Source organism: Canis aureus, chromosome 1 (assembly GCF_053574225.1).
Source record: "Canis aureus isolate CA01 chromosome 1, VMU_Caureus_v.1.0, whole genome shotgun sequence".
Lineage (NCBI taxonomy): Eukaryota > Metazoa > Chordata > Mammalia > Carnivora > Canidae > Canis > Canis aureus.
The window spans coordinates 15,586,454-15,609,143 of NC_135611.1; the positions used below are offsets into that span (position 1 = coordinate 15,586,454).

General features: G+C 40.2%; 1 protein-coding gene and 1 long non-coding RNA gene across 9 annotated transcripts in view; one reads left to right on the forward strand and one right to left on the reverse strand.

The window, feature by feature from the left end:
- Window positions 1–22,690, reverse strand: part of CDH20 (cadherin 20) — a 214,895-nt gene that overhangs the window by 13,903 nt on the left and 178,302 nt on the right. For 3 of the 4 annotated variants that reach the window (XM_077891342.1, XM_077891320.1, XM_077891327.1), the window contains exons 7-11: window positions 22,084–22,337; window positions 15,506–15,642; window positions 12,658–12,779; window positions 7,293–7,410; window positions 2,717–2,968 (exon numbers count right to left, since the gene is read on the reverse strand). In XM_077891342.1, coding sequence (XP_077747468.1) covers window positions 2,717–2,968; window positions 7,293–7,410; window positions 12,658–12,779; window positions 15,506–15,642; window positions 22,084–22,337 — 883 coding nt within the window. Of the gene's footprint in view, window positions 1–165; window positions 1,331–2,716; window positions 2,969–7,292; window positions 7,411–12,657; window positions 12,780–15,505; window positions 15,643–22,083; window positions 22,338–22,690 lie in introns of those variants that run through there. The other variant, XM_077891336.1, reaches the window with a different exon arrangement.
- The window catches only part of LOC144310416 (uncharacterized), a 71,644-nt gene that overhangs the window by 1,972 nt on the left and 46,982 nt on the right, over window positions 1–22,690 (forward strand). For 4 of the 5 annotated variants that reach the window (XR_013376153.1, XR_013376150.1, XR_013376156.1 and 1 more), the window contains exon 3: window positions 17,871–18,083. This is a non-coding gene — a long non-coding RNA (uncharacterized LOC144310416). Of the gene's footprint in view, window positions 1–17,870; window positions 18,173–22,690 lie in introns of all 5 variants that reach the window. The other variant, XR_013376141.1, reaches the window with a different exon arrangement.

The window sequence follows — 22,690 nt, forward strand, 5'->3', positions numbered from 1 at the left end:
GGAAGTGGGGGTTAACCTGGGTGTAGGAGGCTGGGGCGTGATCTGGGTAGATACAGGCTGGATAAATGGGATTCTAAGTGAACGTGCTGTGTTTTTGGGGTTCAGGCAACAGTGACTAAACTCAAATATTTTTTAGGCACTATGCAAAACAACAGAGAAACGGTATTGAATATGACATGATTTTTGGTTCTAGAAACTTGTAATCTAAGGAGTTTATAGACACTGATGATTGATACAAGCCAGGCAGTGATAAGGGCTATCCTAGGGTTATAAGTGTTGCAAAGAGGATAGAGAGGCAGGGCTGGGTGGTTCTTCCTAGGGCACTAGAAGACCTTTACACAGATGGTATTGGAATGGTAGGGTGGTACTTAAGAAAATGCTAGGATGCAAAATTAGAAAAGTCCTTGGTTATCTTCTGGAAAGAATTCTGATGATAGAGAATTGGGCAGTTTGTAAGACTGGTCCATCTTACATGTATCTTATAAATATCTTACATGTATCTTATGAGATACAAATACTTTATTTTTTTAGAGAATCTCATGTAAATTACAAGTATTGGATAATGCCCTGAGAATCAGAGTCTGGGAAACGTGGTCCTGTTTAAATGAAAGGCTTCTCTGAGAGAAGAGAATCAATTCTAGGGATGTTTGTTCTTTAGGTATTGCAGCCACAATGCATAGGGCCTATGAGATTTTCTAGGAACTAGATATATACTAGAGACATGAAAAACACTCTGTAAAGTCAAAATTAGTATGTTTATCTAAGTGTCCACAAAATGTAGTATTTTGTTGGGAAATCCACTGCAATTCAATCTGAACTCAGTTTTATGAATTATCTTTTATTTAGGATGTGCATTCTTAGAGATAAGAATGCCTAAAACTATGAAGATTTTATATAAAGTTGCATATAAAGCTCTGCTCAGTTTAGTTTCTGAAAATTGTCTATTCATTCTGTACAATTCAAAAGATAAGACATAATGGGTTTGGGAGGCACCATATAAATTGCCCCTTGCACACCATTTCTAGCTTGAGAGCAGCTCTGTGCCAGTCTTTTTAAATCAATCTTTCTGTAATGATGGCTTTTTCTACTCTCTGTGGGCAAGGGTGAACTTATAATGTAGACATTTTCCAAAGATAGAAGTAGGGACTGCCAGGCTGGAACTTTCTCCTAGGAGCAAATTTCTTCAAAGGTCTCTTGAATTTTATTCTGTTCTGCGCTCAAGGACTCCCAATGCCATCGTATGGACACTCAGGGAATTGCAGGAAGGAGTTCTTTGTCAATGCAGATAGGGACCAGAAACCGGAACAACTCTGATCCAGGGATCTGAGGACTTAGAAAAGTTACTTATTTATATTGCTTCTCTTTCCATATAGCACTGAACTAAAACAGCAAAATCAAACCACATGTGTTATTTGTGAATGTTTTGTGAGAAGCATATTCCACAGACCTATCTAGAAATTCAGTCAAGTGCTGATATTTTGCACTGAGGACCTTTGTTTCTTGGGTCTGACTCAGTCTCTTGGTGTATAGGTAAACCTGGGATCAAGGGGTTTTGTGGATATCTGCATATTTATTCTAATTTTAATCCCCAGGGCTGTATTTTCCCTCATAGAACACTGGGATTTCTTTCCTGTTGAATAATACTACTATCTACTAAGTTTGCTTTTTTCTAAGCAAATTATATGTGCAGTGAATTAATTCAATTAGAAGAGTTGGGATGTATGTGCAGATATTTATGTGGTTTTGTTTTTTTTTAACCGTCGAGTTCAAAACCAATTGCTAGAATAGCCTTATGTACAAGGGAAGTGGGTTGCTGCCTTGCTGTATGATTTGAGAGGAGGAATAAAGGATCCTCTCCCTCACTAGTGCTCTCCCACTAGCCTGTCATTGCATCTTTTAATGTCATCCCAGTGGCACACAACCCCAGGTGCTCACTGCTCCTTGTTGGATGGCCACAGTGCCTCAGAGGGGTGCTCATGCCCCCAGATAACTTATTCCCCCAGATAGCCATGAGGTTCATTCTGTTAACTTCTTTTAGGTCTTTGCTCAAAGGTCTCCTTATCTGGAAGGCCTTCCCTGACCACCTCGTTTATGATGACATCTACCCTTGTCTCCTGTTTCCTCAGAATACGCTGTCTTCCTTCTCTTCTCTGTAACACCATCCACCTCCAGAATTTGGCGGGGGGGAGTATTTAAGAGAAGAGCCTTACCACTCAGGTACAGGGATGTACAATGTAGGGTCTGCCTGCATTTCACTTCTGGCTCTGCCTCTGACATTTGGTCTTGGGCCTGTCGCTGTCTCTTTGTGATTTAACTACTATTTATCTGAAATGAAAGGGTTAAAAGAGGTGTTTATCATATCCTGCCCAAAATTGTCATGTGGATTCTGTGGTGTCAGAATGAACTTGACTTTGCTGTGAAGTAAGCTTTGTGAAGGCTGGGGCATGTCGATCTTATTAATCCCAGCACCTAGAGCAATACCTTGGCCCATAATAGATGCTTGATAAATATATTTGCTTTGATCTGGCCAAAGAGGCCATGAGTTCCTTGATGGAAAGAACTATAACTATTTTCAGTTTCCTTATCCTTTCCTAGCCTTACTCTGTCACTTTTTCAATAAGCATGGTGTAGAAAATGGGTCTGAACAGCTGTGCAGAATGGTAGCTAAGTAAACGCTTGCGGGACCCCACAGAATAGAAAGGAGGCAGTTGCTCACCTAAGAGGACAAAGATGCAGGCCAGGATGGCGATGAGGGCGCCCCGGCTCAAACTGACGGGGAGCATATAGGCCTCAGGACTGCAGGACAGGACTTGGCCATCGTCGTCACAGCTGCACACCTGGATGGTCAGCGTGCCTGTGCTACTCAGCACAGGCTGCCCGCTGTCTGCTATCAGGATGGGCAGGTAAAAGACGCTCTGCTCCTGCTGCCGGAAGCCAGACCTCCTGGTGAGAATCCGGGCGGTGTTATCTGGAGAAGACAAGGATTCCAGGGTTGAGAAAGGGGAGAGGAAAAGTGGGAGGGAAAAGAACGTGGAAGAATCAGCAAGTGAATTAATTTCTTGGATTGAGGAAAGCCAGAGGCCAGGCATAAGATGTGGGAAGGACAGAGAGGGAGCATCAGGCATTCCCTGGAGGCGGTTGGCTACAGCCGTCTCTGGTTTGTCTGGATCAGCGTTCAAATTCTGAAACCAGGATTTTTGCTGGCTTCTAGGCAAAACCCTGAGGCCTAGGAGAGAAACCCTTTCTGAGAGTGTATTTTACCCTTTGTGACATAAAGTGCCCAGGGCGAGCTGTTAGACTTCAGATCTAACCGAAATGTTCCTGTGAAAGCTTGATAGGAATGAACAATCACTGGCCACTTGTACTTCCCGATTGTTCCCCCTCAGCAGCTTTCCAAGGCCCTGGGGCTGCTTTGTACCTCCAGGAAAAGAATGCTGAGGAGCCCACTTATTGCTTATTTTTGCCACATTGGTTGGAATTCACTTTTTTTGCTCTTTTCTTTCATGCCTCTGAAACGCAGTCACCAACTCCTCCTGTGCTTTCTAAAGGATCTGCTCATTTAGCAGAAGCTTATTTGAAATCCCCTCATCACGTGATACACTGTTATTTCTCCCTACTTGGTGGTCTTAGGTTACACAGTTCATAAGAACTTGGTGAAAACCCATTACTGATCAGCAATACTAGTTTTTTTTCCCCTTCCAGTTTTAAAGGGGAATAGCAAAAATTATTTGATGGGTTTCCACAAAGGTGGTGTGTGTGTGGGTGCATATTTATATTTGCCTAGTGTAATGTTTTGGGATCTTTTATTTTTTTAAATCTGTGTTTTCAAGTTTCTTTGAGTGGGTTTGAATTATAAGTCATATATTTTTTGTGAAGTTCAGATCATTTTCAGGAGAGGGAAAGTTTGAGAGATGTGATAGAACGTGCGCGCAGTGACTCTCAAAGGTAATACCAACACAGAAGTTCCTCTGGATGTGTTTTACATTTCACAAGGAAGATCTAGAACTTGACAAAAACTTCTGACAGCCTACCCAAAATAAATGTTCTTAATTATTAATATTTCTGGTTCTCCTTCCCTTCTTGGACATATTAAAAGATCATTCTTTTGTACCTTCTTGAATTTTGGCATGTCTATATGATTTGCTTTTGATGATGAAAGATGAACAAAAGTGATTTGTGTCACTTCCAGGCAGAAGCATTGTAACAGCTGGTATGTGTTTCTCTGTGTTCTCTGGCCTTGGTGTGATACTGTATAAGAATACTTAAGAGGGAGAGCCAGGCAGCCTTGAACACTGAGCTACATGGACAGCTGTCCCTGTTGCTCACACCCACAGTTAGTTTTATGTGAGCAAGAAATTAATTTTAGTTGTGTTAAGCTACTGGAATTTTGGAGTCATTTGTTCAGCAGCATAGGCTAGTCTATTCTGATGAATACATGATCCCTTCATGAGCTCTTCCCTTCTTGCCCTGCCTTTTCACAGTAGCAGTGATTGTTTACTGAGTGCTTATGTGCCAAGTACTTAGTCTTTATACCCAATTTAATTTTCACATTTGGTGAGATAGTGATAATCTGACACTATTACATGGGATGAGCTGAGGCCTAGAGAGAGGTTATAATTTGTTCAAAGTTACTAACTTAAAAAAAAAAGAAACAACAACAAAGTTACTAACTTAGCAGAGCTGAGATTTGAACTCTGGGCTGTCTCCAAATATACATTTCTTCCATTGTACTGTGTAACTGCCTATTTGGGTTTTGTGATATTAACTCTTGAAAATTTTCCAGCCAATGAAATCCCTTCCTGCTTTGATATAGGCCCCTTTCATCTTGTATTTGCTTCTCTGTGGAGGAAGATGGCAACTGGTTGTCAGTCTGAGGATTAAATTAATATTTCTACCTACTGTACAACCCACCTGCTTTTCTGTTTTTCCAGATTTAGTAGGTGAGTGCTGTTAATTCTGTTTCACAGTGTTAATTTTATTTTTCCAGAAACCAAGTCTTTCTCAAACACAAATCTGTTTTATTTTTCAGTTTAATCGAGGCTAGGTTTTAAGACTTCTAGAAAGCTTGACCAGAGCTGAATTTCACAAAAGTATTACATCATCATTTAATCAAGTACTAAACATCATGCTTTTTTTTTTTTTTTTTTTAAACATCATGCTTGATCTCAGACTTCTTTACTTTAAGGTTAAAGAAAAAGAAAAAATATCAGAGCTTTGCCTTGCTGAGTTTAGTCTTAGAAGGGGTCTGGCCACTTGCAGAGTAACCACTTGCTGAGTTTTTGTTGAATATGATAAATAGGGGTTTAGTAACGATATGTGTTTCCAAGGAGACATAAAACACGTGTGTGTGTGTGCGTGTGTGTGTGTGTGGCTAAACAGGCCCCATCTTCCAGTCCTAGTTTTAATGCTTACTCACTTTCTGATCATGGGCCATTTGCTTTCTTATCTATCAAATGAGACCATGAATATCATAGTAATTAGTATTCTCGAAACCTTAGAGGATTCTTATAAATATCAAAGCAAAGTATGGGAAAATGTGTTTGAAATTGCAAAATGCTATATACATACAGTCCTTTTACTAATACTTTGGGGATTAAAAAAATAAAGGCTCTACTTTTTAGATAGTGCCTTGTTCTGTTCATAAAAGGATGTAATGTTTTGGGCACAGGAGTTGGGGTCCTGACAATAGATCCACCAAATCAGATGTTGGTCAGTTTTTTTTTTTTTTTTTTTTTTTTTTAATGAGCCTCAGTAAAAGATACTTATGGGATAAATTGTTGTGAGGAGATTAAGAGTTCATTCTTTCTATTGAAGATGTGCTGACTTTCGTTTTGGAAAACCTTCCAAGAAATGAGTCATTTCTTTTTATAGTCCTCATGTTCCAGTGGCCCATCTTTTTAAAGCACTGGCTCCATGAATTGGTGTCCAAAGTCATATTTAAAAAATTTGCAACATCTTGCTACATATTGTTTCTGCGTTGATTCCGACAAATATTGGGGTGAAGGAATAGAGTGACACTTCATTGAAAATTTGAAGAAACAGTATAATGTATGATCCCCGCCTTGGTTTCCATTGTAAAACCAGTCCTGAGGGGGTTGAAACCACTTTTTGTAGGAAGGATTTCCCCTGTGAAGCAGATAAATGAATATTCGACATTTGATCCAATAAAAATATTGGGATGTGTAATTGTACTTCTGTTATGATTTATATTACCTTTCCATCTAGAATTATCAGAATGATTTTATGATAACTTGTAGAAGGTAAAAAGAAAGACTTGGAGGAATGTTTTCCATTTAAGAGAAAACAGGTTTAATAGTCTCAAGTTTTAATGGCAGGATATCGTGTGGGGTGGACTTAATACTTTAATTCTCAAATAATTGATGTTTGGGACTAAGACCAGGCAGGCCTAATCATGACTTTTTGTTACCCTTTGCTTAGGTCATTACACAGTGACAACTAATATTTTAGAATTGGAATAAAAATGTGGCTAGTAGAGTCCAGAGAAGTGATGACCTCTCTCCCCAAGGTCAGACAGCAGTAGCAGAGGTAGCAACAGAAGGGGTTCACTTGACCCATTTAAATGATTTTTTCTGATCTTTCTTTGAAAATCATCTGGTGAGAGAATGGAAGTCCCTCCTCCTCCCATCTGTGCCCAAGGAAGAGTGTGCTTGGTCTATAGATTTCTTAGCCGATCAGAATGCTTACTGGAAAAGAGGGTCTAGAATTCCATTCCAGTTAAGTTATAGTGGGGAGTGCTTTCTGGAATAGGGAATCCTACCTGTCTCTGTCTTTTAAAAATCATTCTAAAGTAATAAAGGTGTTTCAGTGCCAAAGCTACACTTTGTGATCCTGTTTGTTCTTTGCTGTCTTAGCCTTTGTCTCCCTTTTGTTCTGGGAGCTTTTCACTGTTATCCCCTTTGATGCTTGCTCAGAAATGTTCCTTCAGGTTTTTCTCTTTATCTAATTCAATTTCTGTCTCATTTTTCTGATTCTTCTCATAGTTACAGAACATACAGACATGGCTGTTGTCTGTGGGAATGAAGGAAGGCTTTTGCCTGCGTGCCTGGTGCAGTGTCTCACACAGAGCCAACTCTAAAACATTTTTCGGAATCCGAAGGGGACATTCTTTGTCTTTGATCTGTTGAAACAAAACTTGTAAAGATACTACAAATTAGCATTAATGTCTTTACTGCTACTAAAGAGCCTTTGATACAGTTTGCATGGTACAGTAACCAAAAGTATCCAGCTCAGGTGCAATAGGAAAGCATCGGTAGTCCTATCCACCTGATTACCTTGGTTGTCCCTAACAGTGAAGTTGGGGTTGTTAGCAGCCTCAGGAGCCAAGCTGTAGTGGAAGTGCTGACCGTTGTGTGGGTCATCTTGGTCCACTGCACTCACTGTCTGGATCAGCTGTGGGAGTGAAATGAATTCATGTGCATCAGAGTCAAAAGAAAAATCATCAGGGCCCAGTGAGACCCTAAACCCCGGAATCCCACAGTGTATTGTTTTTCCTAATGAGAAGGACATCCTGAGACTTACCTGGAAAGTATCTGTGCCATCACCCAACTCAGGCTTGAATTTGGTCTTCATTGTTGGGCCTGAGTATACTGATAGGTACGTGGTGAATTTTACCTGAGTATGGTCCAGGGCTAAGCATCAACATAACCAATTCTCACACCAATACCATTGTTAAGCAATCTAAATAGAAGACGGGCTAAAAGAACTATGGGATGCCACAGGGTCCTGCTTGTCTCCCAGTATTTCATTCTCCCACTTCACCTACTTAACCTCATCATTTGGGTTAATGTTTCAGGGTCTATTAGTTATCTTTGAGAAACCCCTATTTAAAAATGACCAATACGTAGAAGAGAAGTAGACACATCAATATCTGTGTCAGGTTAATGGAATACAGATGGAAGGGGATAGGTCACAGGGCTGTTGTTTTTTGTTGCCTGGAAGGAGCATTAGGAATGGTGTACAGCCCAAGACCTACAGTGGGAAATATGGAACAAACTAGAGTCAGAAGCAGAGCTTAGGGGGTGGTGAGGAGAACAAAAGAAAGGATGGCTTTCTTTGGAGGTCTTTGGCCCAAGCTTTGCCTTTTCCACAGTGCTGTTCAAAGTAGTAGTTTGCCATGAGGGTTATGAAGGCCACGATATAAAAGCTGTTGAAGGTGGACCTTGGTGGCTCGTGGGTGAAGTATCCCAACTGTTGATTTTGGCTCAAGTCATAGTGTTAGGGTTGTGAGATAGGAGCCCCGTTTTGGGCTCTGTGCTGAGTATGGAGCCTGCTTAAGATTCTCTCTCCTTTTCTGCCCCACCCCTGTGTGCGCATGTGCTATCTCAAAAAAAAAAAAAAAAAAAACTGCTAAAGAAAGTAGTGCAATATACACAATTGAAAAATTAGCTGGCCAGCTGGGAAGGATATGAAAAGAGTTGAGAGGGTGCTCACCTTCCTCTATATTTCCTCCTCTACCAACCAATAGCACAGACACCTCCTACCCCTCTTGGGCCTGACCCTGTAGACTTGACATTCCTGCTGTTAAAAGCAGGGTAGAACCCAGAACATCAAGGTTCAGTTGGAGGGCGGGTAGGCTAGCTTAGTTTTTATTTTTTCATTTGTAAATTAGGAGAGGTAATGCTACCCCTCAGTATACTGAACATTAAATAACAGAGAGGGAGGCTCTCAGTCAGGGAGTGTCTGGTGGTGGACACTGTTGTTGCTCAGATCCCCCTTCAGTAAAGGGCTTGATGCCTCAGCCTTTACTTGTCTCTTTGAGGACTGCCTCATTTGCTGAGAGTCACCTAGCCACATTTACCACATCCTTCCAGGGCAACCCACATCCAGTGACTGATGAAATAGTAAAAGGCCCAGGCATCCCATCTCAACTTGCAAAAACTCTAATTTGAGAACTCTCTGAAGTCACCCACGGCTTGTTAATGGGTCTGCGTCATAGCTGGACTGCTCATATTGCTTTGTCCTGCAAAAGTCCTCTTCTACAGGCATTGGGTCCCAAGGGCATTCCTCAATAAACATCTTATACCAGAACTCCACTTTGGGTATGTCTTCTGGTGAGCCTAACTGGCACCTGGCCTCTGTTGAATCTAAAAGTTGGGAAAATGGAGTTGTATAAAGGAGAGGGGTTGATAGAACACTAAACATGAACTTGCCCCACAGCCTGGTGTCAGTACTGCTTACACATGAGGGCCACCTTACCACCCCACCACCCTATCCCTGCTGGGACAGATCTATACTTTCCATCTTGCCTACAGTGCCAGACACATAAAGACAAAACATATTTCTTGATGAATGTTATAAATAGGTGATAATGTATAAGTCGGCAAACATAGCTGGGGAAGTCATTTCGGAATATCTGACCTGTGAAATCATATACATATTGGTGAGGTGGGGGCTTGAGGCATAGGACTGGTCAGTTATAGGGCTTGTAAAGAATGAGCACAGACACTGCCTTGCTGCCTTAGTTTCTGGGGTCTGAATTTTTTTGATGGCAAATTTGGTTGTTGGGAATACAGTGGCCTGCTTTCCTGCTGTCCACTCTCCTGGCAAGTCAGATTTTATTCTCAGTCCCATTTGCCATGCAATATTTTGCTCAACTGGTTTCATTGTGCCTTCAGCCATTGCTAGGATATGTCTTTTTTCTTTATGGGCCTCCTTCATGGCTTCTTGCTAGGAGGAGAGCACATATCCTGACTTGACAGACACACAGCTGACAACAGTATCTGACACATCTAACGCAAGGAGGCCTGATGCGTTATAAACCAGGTGTGCCTACTGAGCAGTGTGCTTTTGAAAATGTTTGAAACATGTCCCAGAGCCAAACTCAAGGGGTAGGGTTTTTAGTATCTTGGGCTAAAGATGATAAATATGACAGACTTGTGGCGCATGACCTGAACTTTAAGTCACAAACTGTGCTTCAAAGGACTGTCATTAGAAGATGTATTTAAAAAAAAAAAAAAAAAAAGAAGATGTATTTAGAGGGGTGTTTGGCTGGCTCAGTCAGTTGAGCGTTCAATTGGCTCTTGGGTTCCTGAGACTGAGTCCTGTGTTGGGTTCTGTGCTCAGTGCAGTCTGCTTGTCCCTTCCCCAACCAACCCCCCCGCCCACTCTGCTTGTGCCTGTCTCTTTCTCTCAAATGAATAAATAAAAAAGAAAGATGTATTTAGAAATATAGAACAGAAATGTAGAACAGGAGACGTGTGTTTGTGCTCCAAAAATAAGAGAGGTGATTAGGGGCACCTGGGTGGCTCAGTTGGTTGAGTGTCTGACTCTTGGTGTCGGCCCCAGTCATGATCTTGGGGTTGTGAGATTGAGCCCTGAGTTGGGCTTCTGGCTCGGCAGGGAGTCAGCTTGAGATGCTCTCTTTCCCTCTCCCTCTCTTCTCACTCATGCCTGTGTGCGTGCTCTCTCTCTCTAAATAATAAATAAAATCTTTTAAAAACGCAGGGTGCCTGGGTGCCTCAGTCTGTTAAATGTCTGTCTTTGGCTCAGATCATGATCCCCGGGTCCTGGCATATAGCCCTGCATTGGGCTCCCTGCTCAGCGGGGAGCCTGTTTCTCCCTCTCCCTGACCAACTGCCCCCTGCCCCCCACCTCATGTTCTCTCTCATCTCTCTCCTTTTCTCAAATAAAATAAAATAAAATAAAAACTTGAAAAAAATAAAATCTCCAAGAGAGGTAAAGTGCTATTGACCTGTCAGAATGCAACTTCTATTCTGAAGATGTTTAGGAAAGTAAGTGCTTCATTTCCTGGAGGAGAGGAAGTTTGATTAATGTGCTGCTTATCACCTTCTTTATCATGCAGATTAATAATTAGCTCTGTCATATATATTTGTTTTAATGAAGTCTTATAAAACACAATTTTATGTTATTCTTTATATAATAAATATGAAATTTTTTTCTAATATAAAAGAGAAATTATTGAAAGAAAGGTCCAAACACCCTCACTCAGAACTCAGCTACCATTGGGGTGCCTGGGTGGTTCTGTTGGTTAAACATCTGCCTTTGATCCCAGGATCCTGGGATTGAGCCTCACATTGCTCAGCAGGGAGTCTGCTCTCCACCACCCCCTGCTTGTGTTCTCTCTCACTCTCTTCACACTCAAATGAAAAAAAAAAAAAAAACCCTCAACTACCATAACACAGTGACTATTGCTGTTTTTATATCCTGCCCCCACCAGTCTTTGTTCACAAGTAGGCATAATTTTATATAACTGCAAGTATGTACATGTAGTTTTTATACCTTCTTTCTTATAATAACACAGATCATTTCTTACACAGTAAAGTCAGCATTGTAACTTTTATTAGCTATATAATGTTTTAGGTCTTCCTAGAAATTCAGTAGATGTGGAAGTAGAATTGTCCCAGGCTTGCTGAAAAAATTTTTTAGGAGTGTTATAGACCATTGCACTGAGTTTCAAGAATCAGTAGATGAGATGATTTAGATCAGAATCATTATAGGACTTTTTTTTTTCTTTCTGTGGCTGATGTGAATCACTACTTCTTTTGACCAAGTTAGCATGGTGAAGATGTGTTAATCTTTGCTGAGTACAGGATGCTAGTATAACGTTTGGTTGTATTAACTAGTCTCTTTGCAGCAAGATGTCATGTTCAGAGAAGTGAAAGCAAAATCTACCTGAATTACCAAAGCACGAGTCCTTGCGTTATAGATATACACTGCATAGACTCATAATTTCCAGATTAAACCTATCCTGACCCATTTGCCTTAGCACCAGAATCAATAGGACCACAGAGTATCCTTTGGGGGAAGAAATTAGGACTGTGAGGGGATCTGTTGGGTCATAGGTAGAGAAGAAAGCATCTTACAAAAGCAGGAGCAGAAACAAGACAAGGCTTATACTCTGATGTGTGGAAGAGTAGATACAGGGTAGGCAGCAGCCCAGAGTATGCATGGCCACTCCAGGCAGAGTTCTGAATGTTTCTCAGTTACACCACTTGGAATTTGATCAACCACATTATTCATTTACATTTAAGAGCATACTTGAAAACATGTACAGATATGTCTCTGCATATTATAGAACTGTGGTTGTTTCAAATTAGTAGAATATTTTTCCTTCAGATTCCTTTTCTATTAAAATTGACCTGATACGAGCAACATTAGGAAATGTGTTTTAATTGAGGAAGGAGTGAGTAAGTATTCTGGGTAACAAAGCATTCTGAGAATAGGATAAGCAGTCCTTAAACAAGTTACCTGTTGTCAGAAGTTAAGAAAAGGAGGTGGGAAGATATAAAAAATAAACATTCCCTACTGCAAGTATTTTTAGGTATTAGTGCTGAACTGAGGAAAAGAGAAGAGTTTTCTGATCTTCATGGTCCCTCACTCCCAGGACCCAGAGCACATATTCCTGCAGTTGGTACTGTAGATGTGTAGATAACTTCAGGTTAGCCTGTGAATGAAGCTACCACCAAAGCATTGTTGAGATTATAAAATGTAATGGGGGCTCCCCATGGTTGTCCTAACAAATAAACTGTTGCAACATGCCACACAAAAATCAGGGAGTCTTTCATGAACTGTTAGTTTCTGAAGTCTAAACTTCTTTGATGGCAAATTTGGTTATCTGTAGCAGTCATTTCTGAATGTTGGAGGTTAACCAATGTGTACACCTCCGGACTGCCTTACCTGCCCGGCTTTGGCATTTTCACACACAAAAGCTTCATAGAATCTGGGGAATTCTGGAGCATTGTCATTCACATCTAAGACTTTGATTGTGACGGAAACACTTCCAACCTGGGAAGGATTGTCTAAAGAGAACACAGAGAAAACCAAAGGTGAGGGTTCAGTGGTACAAGAAAGCGGTTCTTTGCTGGAATAGGTATTTACCTTGTCACTTTGGTTTTTTAAAGGAATGGATAAAGAACACAAAAATGGCAAGAGAAACGGGATGCATGTGCTGCCTGGTAAGAGTGCAGTCAAATAACACAAGGCGCATGTGCAGAATGAGGTGTGTGTCAGGGTGTGATGTCAGGAGGATGAGGCGAGTATGACTTGGGAGGGGGCAGGTATCACAAAATGCATCTTCAAAAGAGGTTTTGAATCTCTCACTTGGCTCACACTTCAGGTTCTGAAATTAAAGATAGGTCAGTTCTGTATTCTGGGCTTGAAAACAGCCCATTTCTAGTTGGATGCATACTGTGTGGCATTGCTTGGCTTTATTCCTGTGGAATAATCAGTTCTTTGAATTATATTTCAGAAGGTTTCAAGTTATTCACAGGAATACAGGTAACACTGCACATTTATTTTTGCCTAGGGACTAAGAAGATATTATGGGATCAGACACACACCCAGTCTTTATCTTTGGCTCAGGCAGAAGTTACTCATAGTCACTCATGGGGAAATGTGTCTTTTGGTCTGTCTTTTGTTTGGCATTGCCATACAAGGACAATTTCACAGCCCCTGGAGGGCCCCTCCTGTCCTTTTTTGTTTTGGCCACATCCCAAGAAGATAAAATAGAAATTGTAAGACACAGAAATTATTCCTAGTAAATAATTTTATAAAATCTCAGAATGCCTTATTCTTCTGATTTATTTTTTCTTTATATATCTTTTCTTTCCCAGAAATATCTATGCTCTCCTATGTTTTCCCCTTAAATATTTCTATTGCCTGGTTACCAAAGTGCTGACCTATTTAATTTTTTTCTGTTATGACTGTGGTACTTGTTTATGGAAGGAATAATGAAAATCCTCCAAAAATGTCAAGGTATATATGATCCCCAAACCTACCACCAGAGATATCAATTATATATGTACTATTTCATATATCCAAAAATATGGGACACACACACACACACACACACACACGCATTGCATTTAAGCAAAATTAAAAAGTTGGATTTAAAACTTTAATATTTTAGGGCAGTATCATCCTGTATCATTGAAATACACTTCGAAAACATGTATATTAATATCTGCTTGATAGGCTCATTTTATTGTATGGTTGTAACAATTTACTTAGGCAGATCCCTATTATTAGACATTTAGGTAATTCCCATTTTTCCCCCTATGTAAAAATTGCACTGCAGTAAACATTTTGATACATAGATCTTTGTTGACATCTATGATTATTTCCTTAAGATAGTTATTAGAAGCAGGGTTCTTGAGAAGAAGAGTATGAATAAATATATTGGAGAATCTTAATACAAAAGCTTAATTGCCCAGTTGCCCTCCTGAATGACTGTACATAGTTGTGCCAGTACATTGGGGTCTGCATTTCCCTGAACCCTTACCATCACTGTTATGAAAAACTGAATGTAGTAGTGAGTAATCTAATTTTTGTGCAGTTTATAATAAATATGTTATCTAGTTTTTAGTAGTTTTCCATTCTATTTTTAAGTTTATGTTCATAAATCTTTTTAGTGTAAGATGTCTCAAATTTTTGTATTCATGTTTGTGTGTATGCATGTGTGTGGTGAGGGTGATGTAAGTGCTTTCTTTCATCCAGCAATAATGTCCTATACAGAATGGGTCTCTCCCCCACATTTGACACTTTGGCATGCAGATTATTTAAGCTGAAGGCACTTGAGCCCCTGAGGGTTCAAGAGAAACTTCCGTCATTCCCTTAACCCACACAGAAGAATCTAGATTGTTTTTTTTCCCCTCCCCAAAATAAGAGTTATTAACAGGAAAATTTTATCTGAGTGGACTCATCTGTATGGTAGGGCAAACCTCTGATTTTTTTTTTAAGATTTTATTTATTTATTCATGAGACACACACAGAGAGAGAGAGAGAGAGAGAGAGAGAGGCAGAGACACAGGCAGAGACAGAAGCAGGCTCCATGCAGGGAGCCCGACGTGGGACTCGATCCCGGGTCTCTAGGATCATGCCCTGGGCTGAAGGTGGCACCAAGCCGCTGAGCCAACTGGGATGCCCCAAACCTCTGATTATCAAACATCTGCTCTTACTGTCCTGTGAAATGCATTTCTGCCCTTGGAAACTCCCAAACTCCTACCCCCTCCTTCATAGTTCAGCCTGACATGTATATCTCATTTTGCCTATCTTTGGAATTTTTATGTCCGTGTGAATTCCCCATATGTATGCATGTTAGATTTGCTTTTCTTTTGTTAATCTGTCTCATGTCAATTTGATTCTTAGTTCAGCTAGAAGGACCCTTGGAGGGGACAGGAGTTCTTGCTCCTTGACAATACTATTTGTGTATTCCCAATCTTATTAAAGATTGAAAACCTCTTATTTCTCAGGAATTGTCCCTTTCTTCATATAGAAGTCTAGCACCTTGATTTAAAGGTGCTATTTTTTGGTGCTGTTTTTGCAGTGTTTTTTTTTTTTTTTAATCTCTAGCACAGAACTAGGTATATAGGAGTTGGTAAGTATTTGAACTAAATACATTCACTCACTTGCATAAACCATAATCTATGTTTCTTCCCATAAAGAATATAATAGCTCTAGAAACTTCCACAGTCTACAATGCTTATATTTTGTCACATGACAGAGACCAATTTATTGTGTTACTTACTCATTTCCATAGCAAGGACAGTGATATTATGCCAAGAAAACTCCTCCCGATCAAGGGGTCTTGCAGTCATCAGGGCACCTGTTGTAATGTCCACATAGAAGAATCTTCCAGGGTCACTGCTTCTGTCTATGGAATATCTGCAGAAACACAGATTAAGTACACTGTCTTATTTGAATAACTGTACCACGGCATATTACATGAGAAAACTGAGTGCATACTACGTGAAACATGGCTCAGCTTGTTCTGAGTTAAGGACACTTGGAAGACCACATTTGCTGTTTTATCATGTCCAGAAACAGTCCCCCAATAAAAACCCTCTAAAAAACACGAACACAAACTATTACTGCTTGAATTTCCTCATTCATAAAATGAAATAAAACGGTGCCAAATCCTTGGGGAAGTTTTAAACCAATTAAAGATGAATTCCAGCTGTTTACAGCTTAATACTGCCCTGAGGCTTTTGGGATATTCTGAATATCAACCCCTACATGTCTTAGTTCAAAACAACTTGTAGGGCAGCCCAGGTGGCTCAGCGGTTTAGCGCCGCCTTCAGCCCAGGGTGTGATCCTGGAGACCCGGGATCGAGTCCCACATCAGGCTCCCTGCTTGGAGCCTGCTTCTCCCTGTGTTTGTGTCTCTGCCTCTCTCTCTCTGTGTTTCTCTCATGAATAAATAAATAAAATCTTTTTTTTTTTTTAATATTTTTTATTTATTTATGATAGTCACACAGAGAGAGAGAGAGAGAGAGAGAGGCAGAGGGAGAAGCAGGCTCCATGCACCGGGAGCCTGACGTGGGATTCGATCCCGGGTCTCCAGGATCGCGCCCTGGGCCAAAGGCAGGCGCCAAACCGCTGCGCCACCCAGGGATCCCAATAAATAAAATCTTAAAAAAACAAAAACAAACGTATTCCTTTAAATTTTGAAATGTTAGATTGGAAATGGAAAAGGTATATAGTTCGGTGGTTCCGATCCCTGTAATTCATATCACCTATTGAGAAGGAAAGATTTCCATCGGGTTCTTTGTAAATGTGCTAATGACTGACCTGCTGGCAGACAATAATGGTATTTATTAGCTAAAGAGTCCTTTTATCCATGGAATATTTTTAGCAGGATGAACCAGGTTTGACTAGGTTGCTTAATGTAAATAAACTTGGAATTTATGAATTTATGGGGTACAGCTTGCTGGAAAATACCATGTGAGCCATGTAATTAATGGAGTATAAAAAGCAGATGTTCCATAACCAGAATGGCTCCTTTTTTTTGTTCAGGCGGTGTCCTTCACTGCTTGTATCTTTCATGTTCAGTATGGTCCAACATGCATCCTTACACAGGAAAAGAAGGATATTTACCTGATGGTTTTAGATCTCTCCAGGGACAGAATGCTTGCCTCATACTTTGCTGTTGTCTCTATCCTTTGAGTTATTATTTTTTTGGGCACTGGGTAAGAGCCACAATTCCTGTTGAATCTAATTTGGCAGTCTAACTCTCTGTGTTCTCTCACCTGGTCCCCATTTTGGGAGATTCAGTAAGTGTGGAGGGAGATTCAGGCATCTGTATGTTTAAAATCCTCCATGGTATGTAGCCATGATTGAGAACCATTCTTGAGAATCTGTGTAGTTCTTAGTTGCCATTTGTGGAATACCAGATGTTTTATAGCTTCTTTTTAAAATTGTTATAAAATCTCTAAGAGGTAGATATTATCTCAGTGAGCAGAAAAGAAAACTAAGAGAAGTCACTTTTGTACAGTTAAACAGCTAATAATTTGCAGGGGTAACATATATGTTTATATACGTGCATATAAAACTACTATAACATATTGGGTTCAAAATTCTATTTAATGTTGTCAGGGATTGCAGCCTATATGTTGTTGAAACTAGGAAACTGCCATTTTGATGGGAGTACGAAGTTTCTTTAGTGCATTTTTTAAATTGCAGGTTATGAAATCAATATGGTAGGTTATGACTAGTGTTGAAAGAAAATGAAATGGAACATATGCATGCCAGACTGTCACATGCAGTAAGGGTAAATATTGATGGTACCACTTTTGTTTCAAATATGAACAAGTGAGACGCCTGGGTGGCTCAGCGGTTGAACATCTGCCTTTGGCCCAGGGAGTAATCCCAGGAACCAGGATCGAGTACCATATCGGGCTCCTTGCAGGGAGCCTGCTTCTCCCTTGGCCTGTGTCTCTGCCTCTCTCTTTCTGTGTCTCTCATGAATAAATAAAATCTTAAAAAAACCCCAAATATGAACAAGTTTGTAGGTATATATACATATATAAACACAGACACTTATGTAGTATATTCTTATGTGTGTATAATTTGGTAAAATGTTTTGTTCCAAATATGTTTTTTTTTTTCTGTAGGGATTCGAGTTGGCCTTTCAGAGAGGCGTTAAGGGAAAAGGTGACCAGTAAGGCCTGGAGAAGTGGAATCATCTCAGTTACAATTCTCCACGAGTTGGGAAATTTAAGGAAGAACAGTAGTGCCATTCTCTGCTTGTGACCCATTTTAATAAACACTTACTGTAGCCACACATTGCTCTGAATACTTTACATTATATTGGCTCATGTAACAGAGTAGGTTCCGTTATCTTGGTTTTATAGGTAAGAGACTGAGTCCTGGATTGGTTATGTCATTTCCCAAGATTGGAATCAAGTCTAGGCAGGTTGGTTTCAAGTTCCTACTCCTAACTGCCACTCCATGCTGTTTTATTGCATATGGAACGAATGCAATTGTTGAAGGAAACAAAGCCTTATCTCTTCTTGAAATTGACTAAGCCATGATGACAAACCATTGACTTCTTAGTAAAGAACAAAATTAATTTAAAATTAATTGGAGCATTCTTTCCTAGGCATAATTAGTGATTTAGTTTTAAAGTTCACTGGCTATTTTAAAAGTTGAATTTATCTTTGGAAAAAAATACAGTCTTTTCTTTCAGCCAGCCATTCAGCCCAAGGAGCTATAATCCTGATGGCAGCTCTCCAAGCTGTAGGCATGGTGTGGAGGGGAGAGGCAGCCCCTAGCCTCTATGATGAAGCAGCTTTCTACACTCAGACATACAGTGCCATAGCACGTGTCGCAGATGGTATGGGAGGTGGTATGGGAGGTGGGACTAACCAACAGAACCCATGACAGTACTGCCTGCTGACACACCGAGAGGAAACACTGCAAGCTTGCCTTAGAGAAGCCTTCCTGATCTCGTTGGAACCCCCTTCCGATTTCCCACATCAGAAGTTACTGAACTGAGGCAGTAGAGGCATTCGCTACTCTGAGTGGGACGCTGGGCCATTTTCAGGAGGCAGGAGAACAAATTAAAGGTGTAGATACAGATGGAAAATGAGGAAATTGGGACATACTAGTGAATTATGTAGGTGGTTTTCCTTTCTCTAACCATAATACTCCCACCAATTATGGGCAGAATAGGTATAATATTCACATACAGAACTGCCTTCAGTGAACAAAAGCTAGTGTTTGTTGGGCTCCCTGCTTACTTGCTTGGCTGAGGACATACTCTGAATTTGTGAGCAATTTGAAGGTGGGGCGTCATCGGCAGGCTTTCTAAATCCACACACACATACTCTGGGAGGGCAGGCTGTTTCCATACCAGCAGAAGCCTATTTCAGGTGCCAAATGATTCCATTTCCTGCTTGCCAGAAGTGCCTTGGGCATTTATTAAAAATTTAGGAGATCCTAAATTGTTTAGGAGATACTAAACATGGTATTTTTCAGGTAATATGTAACTAAATCTGGAGATTTGGTTTTGGGATTTACTAGTAAATCATGACCAGTTTATATGCCTGAGCATGCCATAAAGTTTCTACAAAGGAGATTATGAAGGTCCTAATAATTTTTTAAAAAAGTTAAATGGCCTATCCATAACATTTTAACCTAAGGTGATATATTGATTTTAGGGCAGTTTAATATGTGTTTTCTTTTTAGGAATATAAATCTCATTTATTTCTAATAAAAATGCAGTAGATGAATTAGATAGCCAAGCAGCATATAACTTGCAAATTATTTTAAAAGAAAATAACTTTTATAGGAAAAATGAGGATAAAATGAGCAATTTGGGGAAAGATAACAGGACAGTAATTTCCAAATGGATTTATTAAATGATAGCCAGAGATTTGCCTTTTATGTGCTTTTCCCTCTGAGAATCCAGGACTCCTAATATATATCTGAGTCTAGGGACCATTCTTTATTCCTGTCAGACAGTACAGAGTCAGGACCCCTCTATCTTGGCAATATGAATTCTCCTTTGCAACCAAAAGGCAGAAGGAGAATTATCCCCAGTTCTGATAGGAGGGATTCTTTCCCCCTCTGTCTGAATGATTATCTTGTTCTCTCCAGGCCTGTGACTGTCACCCTGTTCTGGCCAGTTTCTCTCTCAGGCCTTAGAGTTCTGCCCCAGAGTAAGCCCAGGAGACCCTGCTCTCTACCTCTGGCCTATTCACTTGTGGATTCCTCCTGACTGGGATATATTGGAATAGAAAACTTCTCGATTGTGTGCCTCCCTGATGCAGGCCAACTGATGATTTTCAAAGGCCAGTCATCTGAAGCAGTATTTTCTGTTAGCCAGACAGGATTCCTTAATTTTGTGTGCCTCATTTTGCTCCATGGCAGGAGTGGATGTAGGCTTGTTGGTGTCTTGCTTTTATTTGTATGTCTGTCATGAGTTGATGACTTCAGTCTTGTATACTGCACATACACACTAGGGGTGTGTGGATGTGTGTATGTGTTTTCTGACTGCATTCAGTCTCTTTTGCTTGTCACTTAGCAGTGTAACTCCTAACAACTGTATTCCCAGTGCTTACCATGTGGTAATCCAGATTCAGAATCGGGAAAGAAGATGTAGAAGTATATACTGGATACTTGATTGACTGTTTTAGAAATGGACTCTAAGTTTTTCGAGCTTATGCCTGTTTTGTTTCTCTCCCTCCATAAAATTTTCCCCACAGTATCTTTTCCAACATGAACAGATGAACTAATTGATCAGAAGATATAAATATATTTTTCTTGGCTTCTGAAAATATGAATTTATAGAATCTGTTTCATTTATGTTACGGTTGTTTTGGGGATAATATGGTTTTACTAACTTCTTCCCTCCTATTATACATTTTAAAAGCTTAAGGTTGAAATATCATTTCTATAAAGTTGATGTAATTCATACTAGAAAGATTAGTTGACTTCTAAAAATCAAATATCAGAATTCAAACAAAATCATTTTAGCCATTTTAATGCCTGCAAATGTAAAATGTTTACTAGTTGGTTAGATGAAGCAGATTTTCCCCAGTAAAGTTATTCTCAGGAGAGAAGCATCCTTGTTAAACTGAAGAAGCATGTATTCATTAAATACAAAGTAGCGCTAGGTAAGGGAAGTATCCAATAGAAAAGGCATTTGATAAATTGGGGTGCATTTAAAATGTGTTATCTGTACTAAAGCCCCAGATCCATTTTTGCCATTTGGCTTTCAACAATTAATATGACAGATGGCCCCCAAACAGCCTTGGAATCCTGATCTTTTGTGTCAAGCTTCAGAGGTTTGGCAGTTGCTCTGGAAGGTTGAGGTGTCAACCTATCAGCGGTTTGCACTTTGGCTCCAGAGTTGATAGAAGGAAATAGCCATGGCTGTAAGAGCAGCTCTCCTCCCTGCCTTGTTGGGGAAGCATCTTGATTGGAATCTTTAACTACAAAACACCATTTGGAGAGATTATTATGTAGGCTTGAAATAGAAAGCTCTATCTAGCCATTCTACAAGGCACTGAAGCCATTGACAGCAGGAATAGTTTCTATGTTCTTTTGTAGTATATGGAAATATATATATATATATAGTAGAGAAATCAAAGGTTCATAGGAATTGAAAAAATGTGCAGTGATCACTTTTGTATTCATTAATAAGATTTGAAGGTGGTTCTGTTTTGTTTTAAGTAGACTTCATGCCCAAGTGTGGAGCCCATTGTGGGGCTTGAACTCACAATCCTGAGCTGAGACCAAGAGTTGGACGCTTAACTGACTGAGCCACCCAGGCGCCCCAGGATTTGACAGTTTTTAACTTTTTTGTGCTATGTGTCTGTATGTGCTTTATCGAATTGGGGATGTTTTGATCCTCCCATCCCTTCCCCCTCCTGGGATATTTGGCAATATGTGGGGACATTTTAAGTTGTTACAACTCAGGGAGTGCTACTGGCATTTAGTGGGTTGAGGCCAGAGATGCTGTTAAACATTGTACGATGCACAGGGCAGCCTGTCACAACAAAGAATCCATCCTAGAATATCAATAGGGCTATGATTAAACGTAAGGTAGGGGTGTGTGTGTGCATGTGTGGTGTGTGTGTGTGTGTGTGTGTGTGTGTGTATGTGAGTATGCATGTGTTTTTTGCTGAACCAATTGGCAGTAAGTTGCAGACATGATACATTACTTCTAAATAACATGAAAAAGCCATAATATTTAAACAAGAAGAACTAAAAAGGAGAGTCTTCAGAGATGGAAGAAGCAAAGGGAAAAAGTGCTAGAAAATTAGATACCAGGGGAGGGAAGATTCTGAGGCATAAGAAAGGTGAAATCTATGGAAAAACCTGATTGAGTTGTTGGTCACATCTGGGTCCTTGGCAGAAATGATCTGTATGGTTGTTCCAATCGCTACATCCTCCGGAACCTCCACAAAATAAAAGCCTGGTTCAAAGATGGGGGGCTCATCCACATCTTCCACGCTGATGTGCACTGTTGTTGTGTCCTGAAATGGTCCTAGGTTCAGGAAACGCATCTCTAGGTGAGGATTGGCTCCTTCCACTTTTAAGGTGTAACTTTTCTTGCTTTCAAAGCTCAGGGGCTGAAAATTATTGTGACAGGAAAATTGATTAGCCATGAGCATATATATCAAGGTTCTAAAGGGTCACCAATATTGATGGCTGGAAGGTAGACTCCCAACTTCACTAAAATGGTGGGAAAGAGGCAAAGGGAAAAACAAGGAACTTTTCCTTTGTTCCATAGTTGGTCTTTTTTTTTTTTTTTTTTAAGATTTTATGTATTTATTCATGAGAGACACAAAGAGAGAGAGGCAGAGTCATAGGCAGAAGGAAAAGCAGGCTCCCCATGGGTAGCCCGAATCGGGGCTCAATCCCAGGACCTGATCATGACCTGAGGACCAAAGGCAGACGCTCAACCACTGAGCCACCCAGGTGC